Source organism: Alosa pseudoharengus, unplaced genomic scaffold, assembly GCF_046254945.1.
Source record: "Alosa pseudoharengus isolate Yale_2024_CS ecotype anadromous, Long Island Sound unplaced genomic scaffold, YU_APseudo_1.1 YU_APseudo_1.1_scf_24, whole genome shotgun sequence".
Taxonomy (NCBI): Eukaryota; Metazoa; Chordata; class Actinopteri; order Clupeiformes; family Clupeidae; genus Alosa; species Alosa pseudoharengus.
The window spans coordinates 7,899,643-7,914,493 of NW_027468689.1; the positions used below are offsets into that span (position 1 = coordinate 7,899,643).

The 14,851-nt window shown below is 39.8% G+C and overlaps 1 protein-coding gene across 1 annotated transcript; it reads right to left on the minus strand.

Annotated features, from left to right (window-relative positions):
- Nucleotides 1–642: 642 nt before the first annotated feature.
- On the minus strand, nt 643–12,235 carry LOC143142232 (myosin heavy chain, fast skeletal muscle-like). Its single transcript, XM_076303005.1, has 38 exons — nt 12,032–12,235; nt 11,781–11,924; nt 11,539–11,695; nt 11,410–11,437; nt 11,149–11,269; nt 10,843–10,935; nt 10,530–10,593; nt 10,341–10,439; nt 10,155–10,258; nt 9,935–10,073; nt 9,273–9,391; nt 8,963–9,112; nt 8,698–8,868; nt 8,307–8,607; nt 8,136–8,200; nt 7,963–8,050; nt 7,757–7,874; nt 7,535–7,658; nt 7,294–7,430; nt 5,720–5,975; nt 5,369–5,611; nt 5,098–5,274; nt 4,874–5,019; nt 4,684–4,774; nt 4,210–4,599; nt 3,875–4,120; nt 3,587–3,783; nt 3,292–3,475; nt 3,046–3,211; nt 2,834–2,958; nt 2,436–2,744; nt 2,079–2,282; nt 1,841–1,966; nt 1,573–1,743; nt 1,384–1,488; nt 1,213–1,308; nt 753–884; nt 643–663 (listed from the first exon to the last, which is right to left on the minus strand). Exons 1-38 carry the CDS (start codon nt 12,233–12,235, stop codon nt 643–645), a joined length of 5,811 nt encoding a protein of 1,936 aa, XP_076159120.1.
- Nucleotides 12,236–14,851: the final 2,616 nt, after the last annotated feature.

Here is a 14,851-nt window from a genome sequence, read left to right on the forward strand (position 1 = left end):
TAAAGCACATTGAATGACCTCTTGGTACAGGGACTCGGGACTCCATTGTGAGGGCACACATATAATTTGGTGCCCTTTGACCTAGGGGTCGCTGCAACTAGCAAAAATGTGTTTTGGCGTTTCGGATGTACGTTAATGCACTTTGACCTGTACGCCTGATTTTGAAAAATGATGTACCGTTGGAATTCTTAGATCATACCTAGTTCAACACACCATATTTCACTATCTGCTCCCATTGGTTAACTGCACCTGAGCAAGCACACTTTTGCAGTTCCTCAGAAACTTCTAGTTATTGTAATTACTTATGATTGCGTCATAAGGTGTTATGAATGTATGCATAACTCATTATAACAGTGACCTTCATAGAAAGTGTTACTACATCATTCATTATTGGCAAACAAGTCGATTTTATCCTAACAGACCAGGAAATCGTCAAGTGATTTTAAATGCATATAGGGAACATTATATGCATATTAAATGCATATAAGTCCAAATATGTTACACATTCTGATCACAATTAATTCTGATTAAAAACAATATACTCATATATTCTGAAGAGACTTTTATTATGTAGGAGTTGAATGGCCACAGTAATCAGGATATTAATCCAAATTAGAGACTGGCCAGAAGATTTCACAGGATTTACTCTGCAGCCTCTTTGCCCTGAGAAAGAGAAATTGAGGAAAGGAATTAAATTGAATATGAACATATGATGGCCTATAATACATTGAAATATGGCAAATTAGATTTACCTTTCCAGAATCACGGCTCTTTGCTCTCATCTTGTTGACCTGGGATTCAGCAATGTCAGCACGCTCCTCAGCCTCCTCCAGCTCATGCTGAACCTTCCTGAACTTAGACAGGTGGGAGTTGGATTGCTCCTCCTAATAATGAGAAAATATGTTTGATTAGTGCAGAGGCTTCTGTTTTGAAGCAAACCAATAATTTTTGTGTCTATGAAGATTAATTTAGGGTCCAAGTGATAGCAGTTCTTTTAAAAGGTTTACTTTGAAAACACTGGACTGAAAGGACTAAGAGATACAACATGTTTTGGTGTTCATCCTTCCTGTTGCATTCATTACAACTTACGATGGTGTTTGGATGAACCAAAAAATTGTTTATCTTTTATTCTCTTTAGTCCAGTATCTTCAAATTAAACTATCATTTTTATTAATACGAAAGGCACGGCATATGACACAAGAAACTACTTACAGCTTCCTCAGCCTGCCTCTTGTAGGATTTGACCTTCAACTGCAGCTTGTCAACCAGGTCCTGCAGTCTGCTGACGTTTTTCTTGTCCTCCTCAGTCTGAAAAGAAAAACTGTCAATCATTGTCTTCCTCGAGATGAATGCTGTTCAATAGTGGTGAAAAAAACTTTGTACCTGGTAGGTGAGCTCCTTCACTCTCCTCTCGTATTTGCGGACTCCCTTGACAGCATCAACACCACGTCGTTGCTCATTCTCAACCTCACTTTCCAACTCACGAACCTTTACATAAGCAAGATTTCATTTCACAATGTCTTCATTTTATTTATTACATTCTGAATATCTTACCCAAGTTTAGTCACATACTCTGGACTCCAGTTTCTGGAGTTGTTTCTTGCCACCCTTCATGGCCAGATTCTCAGCCTCATCCAGGCGGTGTTGCAGATCCTTCACAGTGACCTCCAGGTTCTTCTTCATCCTCTCCAGATGAGAACTGGTGTCCTGCTCCTTCTTCAGCTCCTCCGCCATCATGGCAGCCTGAATAATGGGAAATTGTGTTTTAGATCACGCAAGCTACGTACAGTATTTAGCTCATAATATACAGTACTGAGGTGCAAAACAAAACATTGCTTACATCAGTGATGGCTTTCTTGGCCTTGTCCTCAGCATTTCTAGCCTCCTGGACGATGTCATCAACCTCACCTTGGATCTGAACCAAGTCAGCCTCAAGCTTCTTCTTGGTGTTAATCAGACTTGTGTTCTAACATTCAGAAATAATTCAAAATAATAATAATTAAAATATGTTATACGGTGAAAAATATTTTTTTAAAAGAACAGCAGGCTTTTTTTTGATGAGAAAAATATATCCCCACCTGAGAGTGCAGGAGGCCAACACGCTCACTGACATCAACCAGCTCCTGTTCAGCCACTTTGCGGCCTCTCTCTGTCTGCTCCAGAGCAACTCTGAGCTCCTCAATCTCAGCCAACATCAGGGTGTTCCTGCGCTCCACCATGGCAACCTGCTCCTTCCCGTCTTCTTGTCCTCTGACAGCATCATCAAGGTGCAGTTGGGCATCCTAATAAGAAAAAACATGTAAAGATGTGCCATACTACCAAGAGAGAGTTCGGACAAAATCATATAATATTGATGTATGGACATTCTTGAACTATTAACCAAATAGCAATTATGGTAAGATAGGATCCTTGTACTATTTTATTGCATTACTGACCTTGAGTTGACCCTGCACATTTCTCAGTTGTTTCTGAGACTCGGCAGCCTGGCGGTTAGCATGGCTCAACTGAACCTCCATCTCATTGAGGTCTCCCTCCATCTTCTTCTTGATTCTCAGGGCATCATTTCTGCTCCTGACCTCAGAGTCCAAAGTGCTCTGCATGGAGTCGGCTATCCTCTGGGCATTCCTCTTGATCTGCTCCATCTCCTCATCCTTCTCTGCAAGCTTCCTGTCAACCTCACCCTTGATCTGGTTGAGTTCAAGTTGGACACGAAGAATCTTGGACTCCTCATGCTCAAGAGTTCCCTAAACAAGAAAATGAAGAATTTTGAAATGAAAAAACATCATAATTTCCATTTCTCACTGTGTAGGAAAGCCATCCTGATTTTTTTTACCTCAGCCTCTTCCAGGGCTGTCTGGATCTCAGACTTCTCAGTCTCTACAGTCTTCTTGGACTTCTCAAGCTCGTGGATGCTCTTTCCAGTCTCACCAAGCTGCTCAGTCAGATCCGAGATCTCTTCTGCAAATATGCAGTTATATTACAGCAAACATTAACACATAAAAATATTTTTTCAGTGGGATATGTATTGGGTTGTTTTTGACTCACGTTGCAAATTCTTGTTCTCCCTCTTCAGGGTCTCAAGGTGGTCAAGAGACTCCTCATAGGAGTTCTTCATCTTGAACAGCTCAGTGCTGAGAGAACGAGCCTCTTTCTGGGCACCCTCCAACTCTGCCTGACCCTCCTCGTACTTCTGCTTCCATTCTGCCAGGACCTTTTAGAAACAGTTTTTGTTGTGAGACTTATATGTATTCACCTACATTCCACATCTGAATGATGTTTTGGAGGTATTACCTTGTCAAAGTTTCTTTGCTTCTTGTCAAGGTTAGCAGCTAGACCATTGGCTCTCTCCACATCAATCATGAGGTCTTCAACCTCACTCTGGAGTCTCTGCTTGGTCTTATCTAGAGAGGCACATTTTGAGTTGGTTGCCTCGATTTGCTCCTCAGCCTCCTGGAGACGCTGGGCAAGCTTTTTTCTGAAGGAAAAAGCATCAGATTTAAGACACAAAATATGATGATTTTTTTAGAAAGTTTTAGTGAAAAAAAATCCATATCCAAAACTGCGTTTTAGCATCTTTAGCACATACTTGGACTCCTCAAGCTCTTCAGTGCGCTGGATGGCATCAGTTTCGTATTTGCTCCTCCACTGAGCAACCTCGCTGTTGGCCTTGGACATGCCACGTTGAAGCTCAGCCTTTGCTTCCTGCTCCTCCTCAAACTGCTCCCTTAAAAGGTCGCAGTCGTGGCGAGCTGACTGAACAGCATGAGCCAGGGCATTCTTGGCCTGTTTGTTAACAAGTAAGGGTGATTATGTAAGCATTTCCCCAAATGTGATTGATGTAATCCAATTTCATGCATACTGTAGGTATCAGTACCTTGACTTCCTCTTCATTCAGTCTCTTCAGTTCCTCAACTTGCTGAGTGAAGGCCTGCTTGCTTCTGGTCAGCTGAGACACAAGAGCATCTTTTTCCTCGACCTGGCGGCCAAGCTCACCATTTTCAGTCTGAAGTCTTGCTCTCTGACCACTGAGGTCATTGACCTGACGGGCACCCTCATCACTCTTGGCCTTGGTTTCACTGAGTTGGTCTTCAAGGGTGCGGCACATCTTCTCCAGATTTGTCTGTTTATGATAATGTCCGTTAGAAGCAAAAAGTTAATGAAATTATTGATTCGTTTACAAGATAGCATGAGGGTAAACATCTCACCAACCTTAGATTTAGCAACAGCTTCCATATTGCTGGAGAGATCATCAATCTCCATCTTGTATTCACTCTTCTCCTTTTCAAGCTTCTGCTTGACACGTTGGAGGTTGTCAATCTGCTCTCCCAGCTCAGCCACGCTGTCGGCCTGCTTCTTGCGGAGAGCTGACGCAGTGGCTTCGTGCTGCAGGGTGGACTCTTCAAGGTCACGACGCAACTTCTGGAACTCAGCCTCACGCTTTTTGCTCATCTCAATTTGAGCAGCAGTGGCACCACCAGCTTCCTCAAGCCTTTCACTAATCTCTTCAAGTTCCCTGGAGAGATCAGCTCTCTGCTTCTCAATCTTGGCACGAGCTGCACGCTCAGACTCAATCTCTTCCTCCAGTTCCTCAATGCGGGCCTATTGAAAAAAAAATATTATATTTTATTGGTAAGACAGAAAATTGCAATAACGCTGAAAGTTTGAGTTGAAGAATAATTAAACCTGAAGCTCCTTGATCTTTTTCTGCAGCTGAGCACCAAGTGATTGTTCATCTTCAATCTTACTAAGAAGTTGACTTGTTTCGAAGTCCTTCCTGATTAAAAAAAAGATTGAAGAAAAGGAAGAATAATCTGAAGTTGGCTGCATACATGGGAATTGAACAGTGATTTTTTGCAATATATAATGCCTTTACTTCTTTATCTTCTCATCAGACTGCTGCTTGTCATTCTCCAGATCCATTATGGTCTCCTGGGCCAGCTTCAGGTCACCCTCAAGCTTTCGCTTAGCTCTCTCAAGGTCCATACGGAGCTTCTTTTCTTGCTCCAGAGAACCCTCAAGCTGCCAATTTGAAGTGTGAGGTGAGTATGTGGTAAATTTCAGCGTGAGAAGTTGTCAAAGGTTGATTTTTGTACTTACATCATCCACTTGCTGTTCAAGCTTAGTCTTTGATTTGGTCAGAGTGTTGACTTTGTCTTCCTCTGCTTGAAGATCATCAAGAGTCTGCTGGTGGGCCTCTTGGAGGGCTTTCTTCTCCTTTGTCAGCTTAGCAAGGGACTCATCCTGAGAGGCCATCTCTTCAGTTAGGTTCTTGACCTGCACATAGAACAAGTTTGACATTAGTGAAGAGTGTAAATAAAATACTTTATTTCCGACAGACTACATTGATTGCCTCTTTATAAATCCCAACCTTGTTCTCGGTGGCATGTTTCTCCTTCTCCACTTTGGCCAAGGTCAGCTCCAGATCATCAATGTCCTTTTTGAGCTCAGAGCACTCATCCTCCAGCTTCCTCTTCTTGGCAGTCAGCTCAGCATTGATTTCCTCTTCATCCTCCAGTCTCTCGGTTGTCTCTTTGAGCTTGGCCTCAAGCTGGATCTTACTTTTGATAAGACCCTCACACCTCTCCTCAGCATCTTCGAGACCCTCACTTCCCTATTGTAAAATAAGATGAAAGCATGACAATATATCATTTGTATTGAAATCACAATGCTGAGACTGGGTAGTGGTTGTGAATATTGAAATGGTACACTATACACTTACAGATGACACTTGCAGCGCCAGGTCATTCCTCTCTTGAACCAGAGACACCATCTTCTCCTCTAGCTCCTTCTTCCTGGCTAATGCCTTTGCACAGTCCACTTTGAGTTTCTCATAGTTTTCCTTCATGTTGGCCAGCTCCTTCTCAGTTTCAGCAGTCTTCAGCAGAGGCTTGATCTTGTAGTAAACCTTCATCCAAGGCCAGTGCTTGACATTCATGAATGAGCGTATATTGTACTGGATGGTGTAGACAGACTCCCTACACAAGAAGGGTGGTAAAATGTATCTTTAAATATAGGTTGTAGAATTATAATTACATGAATTGTATAGAGTAGGGATGTAACTAGCCTATATCAAAATCTTACAATGCGATAATACCCCAATAACAAGTCCAAGTTAACAAGTTACAATATGTGAAGAGGATGAAATTCCCGTGCACAGCCTTCCAGGTGCTGGTGAGGTGTAGTCATCAATTGATAGCCAGGAGAGAGAAGGATCACCGCACACTGGTGGCATTTCTTTGCTGATTTTATTTAGTAGTGAACAACGCGTTTCGCCTATGATGAAGCATAGGCGAAACGCGTTGTTCACTACTAAATAAAAGTGATCCTTCACTCTCCAAGTTACAATATGTATTGCAATACTGCAGAGATGTAACAATACAAATCTCTCAATACGATACCTCGGTAACAAATCAATGGTAAAATATTGATTGTGATATTTTAAAAAAAGGCAAATTAAGACTCGGAAAATAAAATCATTTACTACCAGATCACTGATTTCCTTCGCAGTTCTACCTTTTTTTGGCTACTACTGTATGTTTCAGCCTGACTCCGTTTTTCTATGAACTACAACACCAATATCTTACATTAGACAGAAAGTAGCCTAATGGTGCGTTCATAGACAAGTTTAATTGTTCGGTTGATACATAAAATATCTCTGTGAATTCAAACTCTGTAAATAGTTTACCATTAATTTTAACTATTGTATTGTTCTTATTTGTATGTCACTTTGGACAAAAGTGTCTGCTAAATACAATAACCATAACGTGATGAAAATGGACAGCTCAACTCTTATAACAGGTCTAATCAAATATAGACCGGAGGAGGCGCAGATGAAAAAACAGCATGAGAAACACTTGACAATTTAAACTCTTGTATTCATGCTCTTTATATTGTCTCGACAACACTGGCATCTACCATTTTTGCTGTAGGCCTAGATCTGTAGAGGCAACCGGTGAGCAGAGCGCAAAGGATAATAGGCACACATAGGACGATGGTCTCTGTAATTTTCATTTTCCCTTCATTCTGCTGCACGGCAGCTGAAACTACACAGTTTTTTACCCAGAAAACCTATCGTTTGATAAAGTCACATGTCCATGACGATATCGAGACACTTTTGTGAAATTGACAATACCGTTACATCCCTAGTAGAAAGTGTAATAGGATCTTCTCAGACATATTTTTGAGAAATACATTTCATTTAGCAAAAAGCAATGCACTATCAATTGAGAGGGATACCGAGGCGGACTATACAATTAATATAGGCCTAATACTATAGCAGTCTTTCAGACTTACCTCCTTTCCATCATCTTTGAAAACTCCCTTCTCATCAGGTATGCACGGCAGAGAGCCTGAGTCATTGTGACCAGGGAAACCAGTTTCTCATCTCGCATCTCCTCAAGGTCACCCAGCAGACCAGCTTTGAAGAACACCTGAGGGATGAATGAAAATATAAGCATCTATCTGACACAGAAAAAAATGTGCTGTAGTTTGTACTCATGAGATACAGATTATAGATTGCATGAAACCTATCTACCTTTGTGTGTCCAAACATGTATTGCGTGTGATCAACATCAATGGATCCCAAGAGCTTCTCAGCAGCCTTCTTGTTATCAATGAACTGGCCTTCAGGGATGACACTGGCATTTAGCACTTTGTATCTGGACAGAATAAATAAATGTCCATATAGCGCATTAGTTTTTCCTCTCTACATGCAGTATTGAATATGTGTAATACTTCATTGGCTTTCTATGTTCACCTTTGTTTGAAGTCACCATAAAGGATCCTGCTTGGGAAACCCTTTCTGCAGATTCTGATACCCTCCAGCACACCATTGCACCTGAGCTGGTGGATGACCAGGAAGTTCTGCATATAACCTGTCAAATACATGTCATGAGATCTTCTGTTCTCAATGTAATACATGAACAATGCACACATCTTTATTGACTACCAAACGCCCTTTACCTGGTTTCTTAATTTCATTTGGAATCAGGCAACGCACAAAGTGAGGATGGGTGCTCCTCAAGTTGGTCATCAGTTTGCCCAAGTTCTCCTGTTGAGATAAGAATGCAATCAAAACATGCCCTCACCTTTCTTTTAGATGATTGATTTGTTTGTTATTGTTTTAATATACATACCCTGAACTGTGATGACACAGTCATCATGGAGCCACCCTTCTTCTTCTTCTTACCGCCACCAACCTCTGTTGACATACACATTATTCAATAATTCAATTATATATATATATACCATTTCATAAATGGGATATTTTTGCATTAGCTTGTAGACTTGTATAGGTGTTTTGTTACCCTCAACAACAGGTGGGTACAAGACAGGCAGGAGTTTTACTCCCGACTTCTGGTACAGCTGCACAACAGAATCATTCAGTGGATCCTTGTTCTTGTCCAGCCACCCTGTAACATTGTAGTCCACAGTGCCGGCATAGTGCACCATGGAGAAGTGGGCCTCAGGCTTGCCCTTTTTGGGCTTGGGCTTCTCAAAGGCCTTATTTTTACCAAGATGCTGGTCATACAGCTTATTCTTAAAAGTGGTGTCAGAAGCCTTGGGGAACATGCACTCCTCTTCAAGGATCGCAAAGATTCCCATAGGCTGTTGGAAAAATGAGCTTAGTTTTAAAAGTGGATATTATAAAAAAAATACAAATCTAGCACTTGGCTCATTTGACTGATTAAAACTGACCTTCTCAATGAGCTCAATGCAAGCAGCTAAGTCCATGCCGAAGTCAATGAACTCCCATACAATGCCTTCTTTCTTGTATTCCTCTTGCTCCAGAACGAACATGGTGTGGTTGAAGAACTGTTGCAGTTTCTCATTGGTGAAGTTGATGCATAGCTGTTCCATGCTGTTGTACTGTGATTGAAAAATAGTTTGTAATATTAATGTCCCCTATTGAAACTATACTACATTGTGGTGTGAGTGAAAAATGGCGTTAACTCATGCTTACATCAAAAATCTCAAAGCCAGCAATATCCAGCACACCGATATAGAACTGTCTTGGCTGTTTAGTGTCCAACATCTCGTTTATACGGATGACCATCCACAAGAACATCCTCTCATAGATGGACTTGGATAAGGCCGCAACTGAGTTATTGACCTGAAACAGAATATTTAAGCAGTGGTCGTCCTATGCTCAGACACCAAAAAGTATAATGCTTATAGGATAAAAGCAGGTCATTTTACTACTAGTAATTCTGTCCAAATACTGCCAAGTGATTTGTGATCTTAAGTGAACTTTTTAGTGACTAAAATAATACCTGTGCCACAGTCTGACCCTTGGTGACATACTCATTTCCGACTTTCACTCTTGGGTAGCACAAAGCCTTCAGCATGTCAGCGGAGTTCAGGCCCAAGAGGTAAGAGATTTTGTCAGCATCTAAAAAAAGTGAAGCATTTTAGTGATTTGAAATGTATAGTGACAAATTTCATACTCCACACTCCAAACAAATTTGGGACAACATATGAAACAAGTTTGTCCACCTCAGTCTCCTCTCCCTACTGTAAATAATAACGTTTGTCCAAGATAGTGTTAGGTTAAAGGCTATATGGCTCACAAAAACATAAAGTTGTCTGAGTGACCATTGTTTTGTAAATGTTTGTCTTTAAATGTAGATAGATCCAGAGTGAAATTTAGAACACGAGTATACATACATGAATATACATATGTTGATACAAATAACATGGTGGTATGACAATTTTGTACATGGTGTAGCATCGTTAACGTTACTGTTTGAAAATCAGTCGTCCCGGGTTCACTTTCCGAATCTGCCAGTTTTTGTCATTTTTGATAAAAGTGTTTACTAGATATCAGTCATATTTAACTTTAAATTAACATGATAAAATTACCTCAATGACTAAGAGTACCTTGTCGTTATTCCTAGAACTGACTGATTGAGTAGAGTGTTGTACTGTAACCTACCCTCATTGCCATCAGGCTCAGCCTGCTCCTCACGCTGCTTCTGCTTGAATTTCATGTTGCCATGATGGAGCACAGCACCAGTCAGCTTGTAAATGGTGACTTTCTCATCTGGAGTGAAACCCAGGATGTCAATGGCATCCTAGAATGATAAATGATTTGATTATTTTAAAGGTATCTTCAAGAAATTGAAGAGGGGAAAACCCATTATGGGAAAACTTACATCTGTGGCATCCAACTCCTCTTTGTCATCAATGCTCGCCACAGTGATCTGACCCTGACTGCACATTGGGAAGTCATAAGGGTTGGAAGTGATGAGGCACATTTCTGTCGAGATTAGAAAATAATTTTACAAATTCAGAATTACATTTATTGATTTTTGAACGTTTGGTGAATATATTAACCGTACCTATAATTTCAGGCTTGTGGTTGGTCATCATCTGGAAGAAGATGTGGTAGCCTCTCTCATCAGGAAGCTGGAATGACACTCTAGACTTCTCCAGCAGATCTTTTTACGCAGAGAAAGATGCATTTTCATTTGATACATTTAAGGCAATAAAAGAAAATTTCTACTTACATAGTATACAATTATACTTACAAGTCTCAATATCAGCGCTAGCCAGTTTTCCAGATGTGGCAAAGTGAATTCTGATGAATTTTCCCTGTTTGAGATTACGTTTTGATATAACATGTTTTCATTTAGCTCATGCTTTTCACCAAAGCAGGTTACACACGAGGAAATGTTCAAGCATTCAATAAATATTCAAATACTCAGTAATAGACCTAAGAGTAACAATAAATACTGCATGATAAGTTTGAGTTAAAAGAAGAACCCTAAGAAGTCAATTCTATCTAAAAACGAAAAAAAAACAAAAAAACATGTAAGAGATTAGATGAGACACTAAACTTACGAAACGTGAAGAGTTGTCATTCCTCACAGTCTTGGCATTACCATAAGCCTCCAGCAGTGGGTTTGCGGCAATAATCTGGTCTTCAAGAGAGCCCTGCAAGTCAATAGATATATTGTCATGGAAGTTACTGTCTGTGTTGGTATGTGATAACAATAAAAACAAAAACAATGCTTGAACGTTCTATTTGGTTCCCAATCTACTTCTTCTGCATATGGAATGTTAAAACGGAAGCCTTGTGGGGCCAACTATGATGCTGATAATGGAACTCTCTTGAAAGGGTCTATAAATATGCAAGGGGTCTTATACCTTAATTTTTCCACTGCTGCCGGCTGGTGCCTCTGACTTCTTACCACCAGACACTGCAATTGTTGCAAAGTACTGGATGACACGTTTGGTGTTTACAGTCTTGCCAGCACCAGATTCTCCGCTGTATTAAACAGAAGACATTGCAATTTTCTATATCACAATTACAAAGTGTACCAGAAGAGTATACAGAAGATAATGTAAAGGTTTAGCCTTTTAATAATGTAAAATATATAACGTTTTAACCGATGCATGGACACTTACGTGATCAGGACAGACTGATTCTCTCTGTCTGTGGGGCAAAATAGAGATTGACATGAATGGTTAATTTTACATAAATTAATGAAATATATAATGTATTATCCAGTGATGGATTTAAAACTGAAAGCATACCTTGGAGCATGAACTGAAATGCATTGTCAGAGACAGAGAAGATGTGGGGCGGGGCCTCCACGCGCTTCTTGCCTCTGTAGGCATTCACCACTTCTGAGTCGTACACTGGGAGCCACTTGTAGGGGTTCACAGTGACACAGAAAAGTCCAGAGTAGGTCTAGAATGAAGAAATAAAGAAAATAGTTTTTTCAGCTTTTCAAATTCATTTTATTTTCTTAATTTGTTTAAAAGTGTTATCTTACATAGATCATCCATGCTGCATAACGCTCTTTGAGGTTATACAGGACAGAGGCTTCATTGAGGTGGGTCATCATGGCCATGTCCTCAATTTTGTCGTATTTGGGAGGATTCAAGGGGAAGACTTCGTCTTCCTTCACTGTCTTTTCCTAAAACCAATGTAGAAAACAGCTTTAACAAAGATATCTATTCAAGAAACTTTCTGTGAAAATTTCATTTTAGCATCAGAACAATTTCAACATCCTTGCTAAAGTACCTCCTTGGTTTCAAGCGTTTCAACAACGACTTTGCCGCCTTCCTTCTTTTTAATTGTACCCTTGACGTACAACTCCTCTTTATCAACCACAAAGCAAGCACTCTTTGCATCAAAGGGTCTGCTTTGGGCCTCCATTCTTTCCTTCTCAGGCTTACGAAGGTAGATGGAAGCTTTGCCATAGGTGGCCATATCACTGTCCCCCATGGTTGCTGGTTACTGCATTAATCATAAACATGAAGAGCAAACAGTTTCAACATAAAATACTTTGCACAATCAGACATGTACAGACACGGTACTGTAAATAAAGTGGTTGACAGTCATTAGGGGACAAAACCGCAGTTGTTTGTCAGGCCTCATATGGAGCTCATCAATGTACATAGGGTACTCAAACTGCAATTCATTAAAAAGTAAAATACAAAACAGTCCTTTGATATCTAAATAATAGTGGAACCAATTTATTTATTGCATTATTGTCCTGAAATCTAATCCCATCCCCCATTATACTAATTTACACATTGAATATAGGGTTGGCTGTACGGCAGACGGTAGTAATGACATTGAATAGCAATGTGGTAAATAGGTAAATCTTTTTTCATGCGCCATCTGTAACATCTTGCTCTGATAGCACCACTTCCTATACAGTTACAGTAAGTTCTATACAGTGTGTTGATAAAACACATCAAGATATACTTAAAGTAGAGGGGTGCACCACATAGGCTAGTGGACTGTGTTTGACAGCTTGCGTGAGCCCATGCTATCACAAGCTCTTGTCAAAATCTAGCAAATAACTACACACAAGCAAAAGTCTATGAAACAACACCAACAGCCTAGTTTCCACAAAAACTTGCTAATGCGCTAACTGGCATCTATTTGAAATATTATCAGCAAAGTTGTAATGTGAAAACTTTGTTTCACGGTATGTTCTGATAACTTCCGAACTACATAATAACATTACTCTTTCATATGTATGAGGCCCATAGCATCACAATGAATCTGAAGCTCAGGCAAAAAGTTTGTTTGTAAAAACATAAATATAAAGGTGACAAACAAACCTCTGCTGTTATTGCTAATTAAGCTGCTCTGACTGCAGGTAGCCTAATGTTTTTTGCATAGTTGCTGTTAAAATGCCTGCTAGTGCTGGGAATTGAAATACTTCAACACAGGCATACCGGTATATTTAGTTAATTATCAATATCTGTATCTGTTTTATTGCTTCTAGGCATCATTCTAATTGCAGATGGCTTGCCATAGTTTAAAACGGCTTACCATGGATGCACACACAATGGCAAGTAACCTAATCAATCTTTCCTCTACTTTCAAGTTTATCCAGTGCAGATGGCTTGCCATATCTTTAAATGTTAAAACGGTTTGCCTTGGAACTGCCAGGTCATGGACAACAGCAATTGCATCTATGGAGTCAGCTTTCAAGTTTATGTGTGTTTATGTCAACTACAAATGTGTTGATAAATGTTATGTCTTCCCCCTTAAAACACAATCATTTTTTTAACATGCAATAGCCAAGCTAGTAATGCATGATATCCAATGTAGTGGATACATTGTTAATCAATATTTACAGCTTAAAAATAAATCAGTTCTAATACTAACTATGTTACTTTTAACATATTTGGATTTTTGTTGGCCATCTTGGATTTTTGGTATTACAATTGCAGTTACAACTGCTCACCACTGGGAGGAAGGCTATGGTGTTAAAGGAGAAGTTTGGTGTGATATTGACATAAAGTGTGTTGAAACATGAGTGTGAACTTTTGTCTCATAGCTCATCTCGGCTTTTCCCCTGCACTCCGAAATCTGGCGCTAGTTAGCCGATGCTACCAACAGGTTTTCAATGGGGGTGCCTCGGGCATCGGGCTAGCCATGCAAATAAATCACTGTTTTACACTATTTACGAGGCTAAAAGTAGCTCCACACTTCATTGGTAGACTTCCGAGGGCCCTGACATTTAAAAAGAGACATTGAGAACTTTGAAAAAGCACTGGTAGTTTATTTACAAGACGGTCTATACAGACAGTACCTTCAGGAAGTTTACCGTTCGCCGCCATCTTGAATTTAGTCATGATAAGTCGAGCGATGAGTACGAATGAATATGTATGATAAGGGATCAGATTCCAAAAATAATTCCTTGGAAATGCATAGATTCCAGTTGCTGCAACTGGAAGTTCACAATCGGTATCATGTTTCAACACACTTTAGGTCAATATCACGCCGAACTTCTCCTTTAAGCAGTAGTGTCTACTGAAGTGGCTGATATGCAGTTACACCACTGCAACCCATACATTTACAGGGAAATGGCTTTTGAATAGCTGTCCACTGTAGTGACCATGCGGTACAGGGTTAATTGACTCTGATGATGATGTAACTTTTCCAAGTTTTCCATTTCCCTGTTAAAGTCTGTCCTGTGATAGGTAATTATATTGGACACTGTCTGCAAAGATTGCATGTGTCTATACAAATAAGACATTGAAAGGAGCTACAACTGTGCCATAGCAATAATCTTTAATGCTCCCCGAAAGATTTACTTTACTAGAATGCAAGTAGCTTGTTTTAATTGTAATTAGCTGTTCAGATAAATCAGATGTATTGTAAATCAGATGTACCTTACCTTTTCCTTCCAAAAGAAGATGAAATTTCCACAGTTGTTACGAGTATCTAAAAATGATTTAAAAATAATTAAAAATGAAAATACAAAGACAAGTATTTTAGTATTTGTAAATTTAGTAATTGTTAGTAAAAGTGTATTAGTAGAGATGACACATTCTCTAATAGGAGCCACCTCCTTTCTGTGTCTGTGTCTGTGAAAGA

What these genes read in the sequence shown, in the direction of transcription:
- LOC143142232 (XM_076303005.1), bottom strand. Translation starts at nt 12,235, where the DNA reads ATGGGGGACAGTGATATGGCCACCTATGGCAAAGCTTCCATCTACCTT. An exon ending in GCAGCAGTGGAAAAATTAAG is followed by an intron (nt 10,936 to 11,148) that starts GTATAAGACCCC and finishes ATTGACTTGCAG; the next exon opens with GGCTCTCTTGAAGACCAGAT. An exon ending in GAAGAGCTTGAGGAGTCCAA is followed by an intron (nt 3,476 to 3,586) that starts GTATGTGCTAAA and finishes TTTTTCCTTCAG; the next exon opens with AAAAAAGCTTGCCCAGCGTC.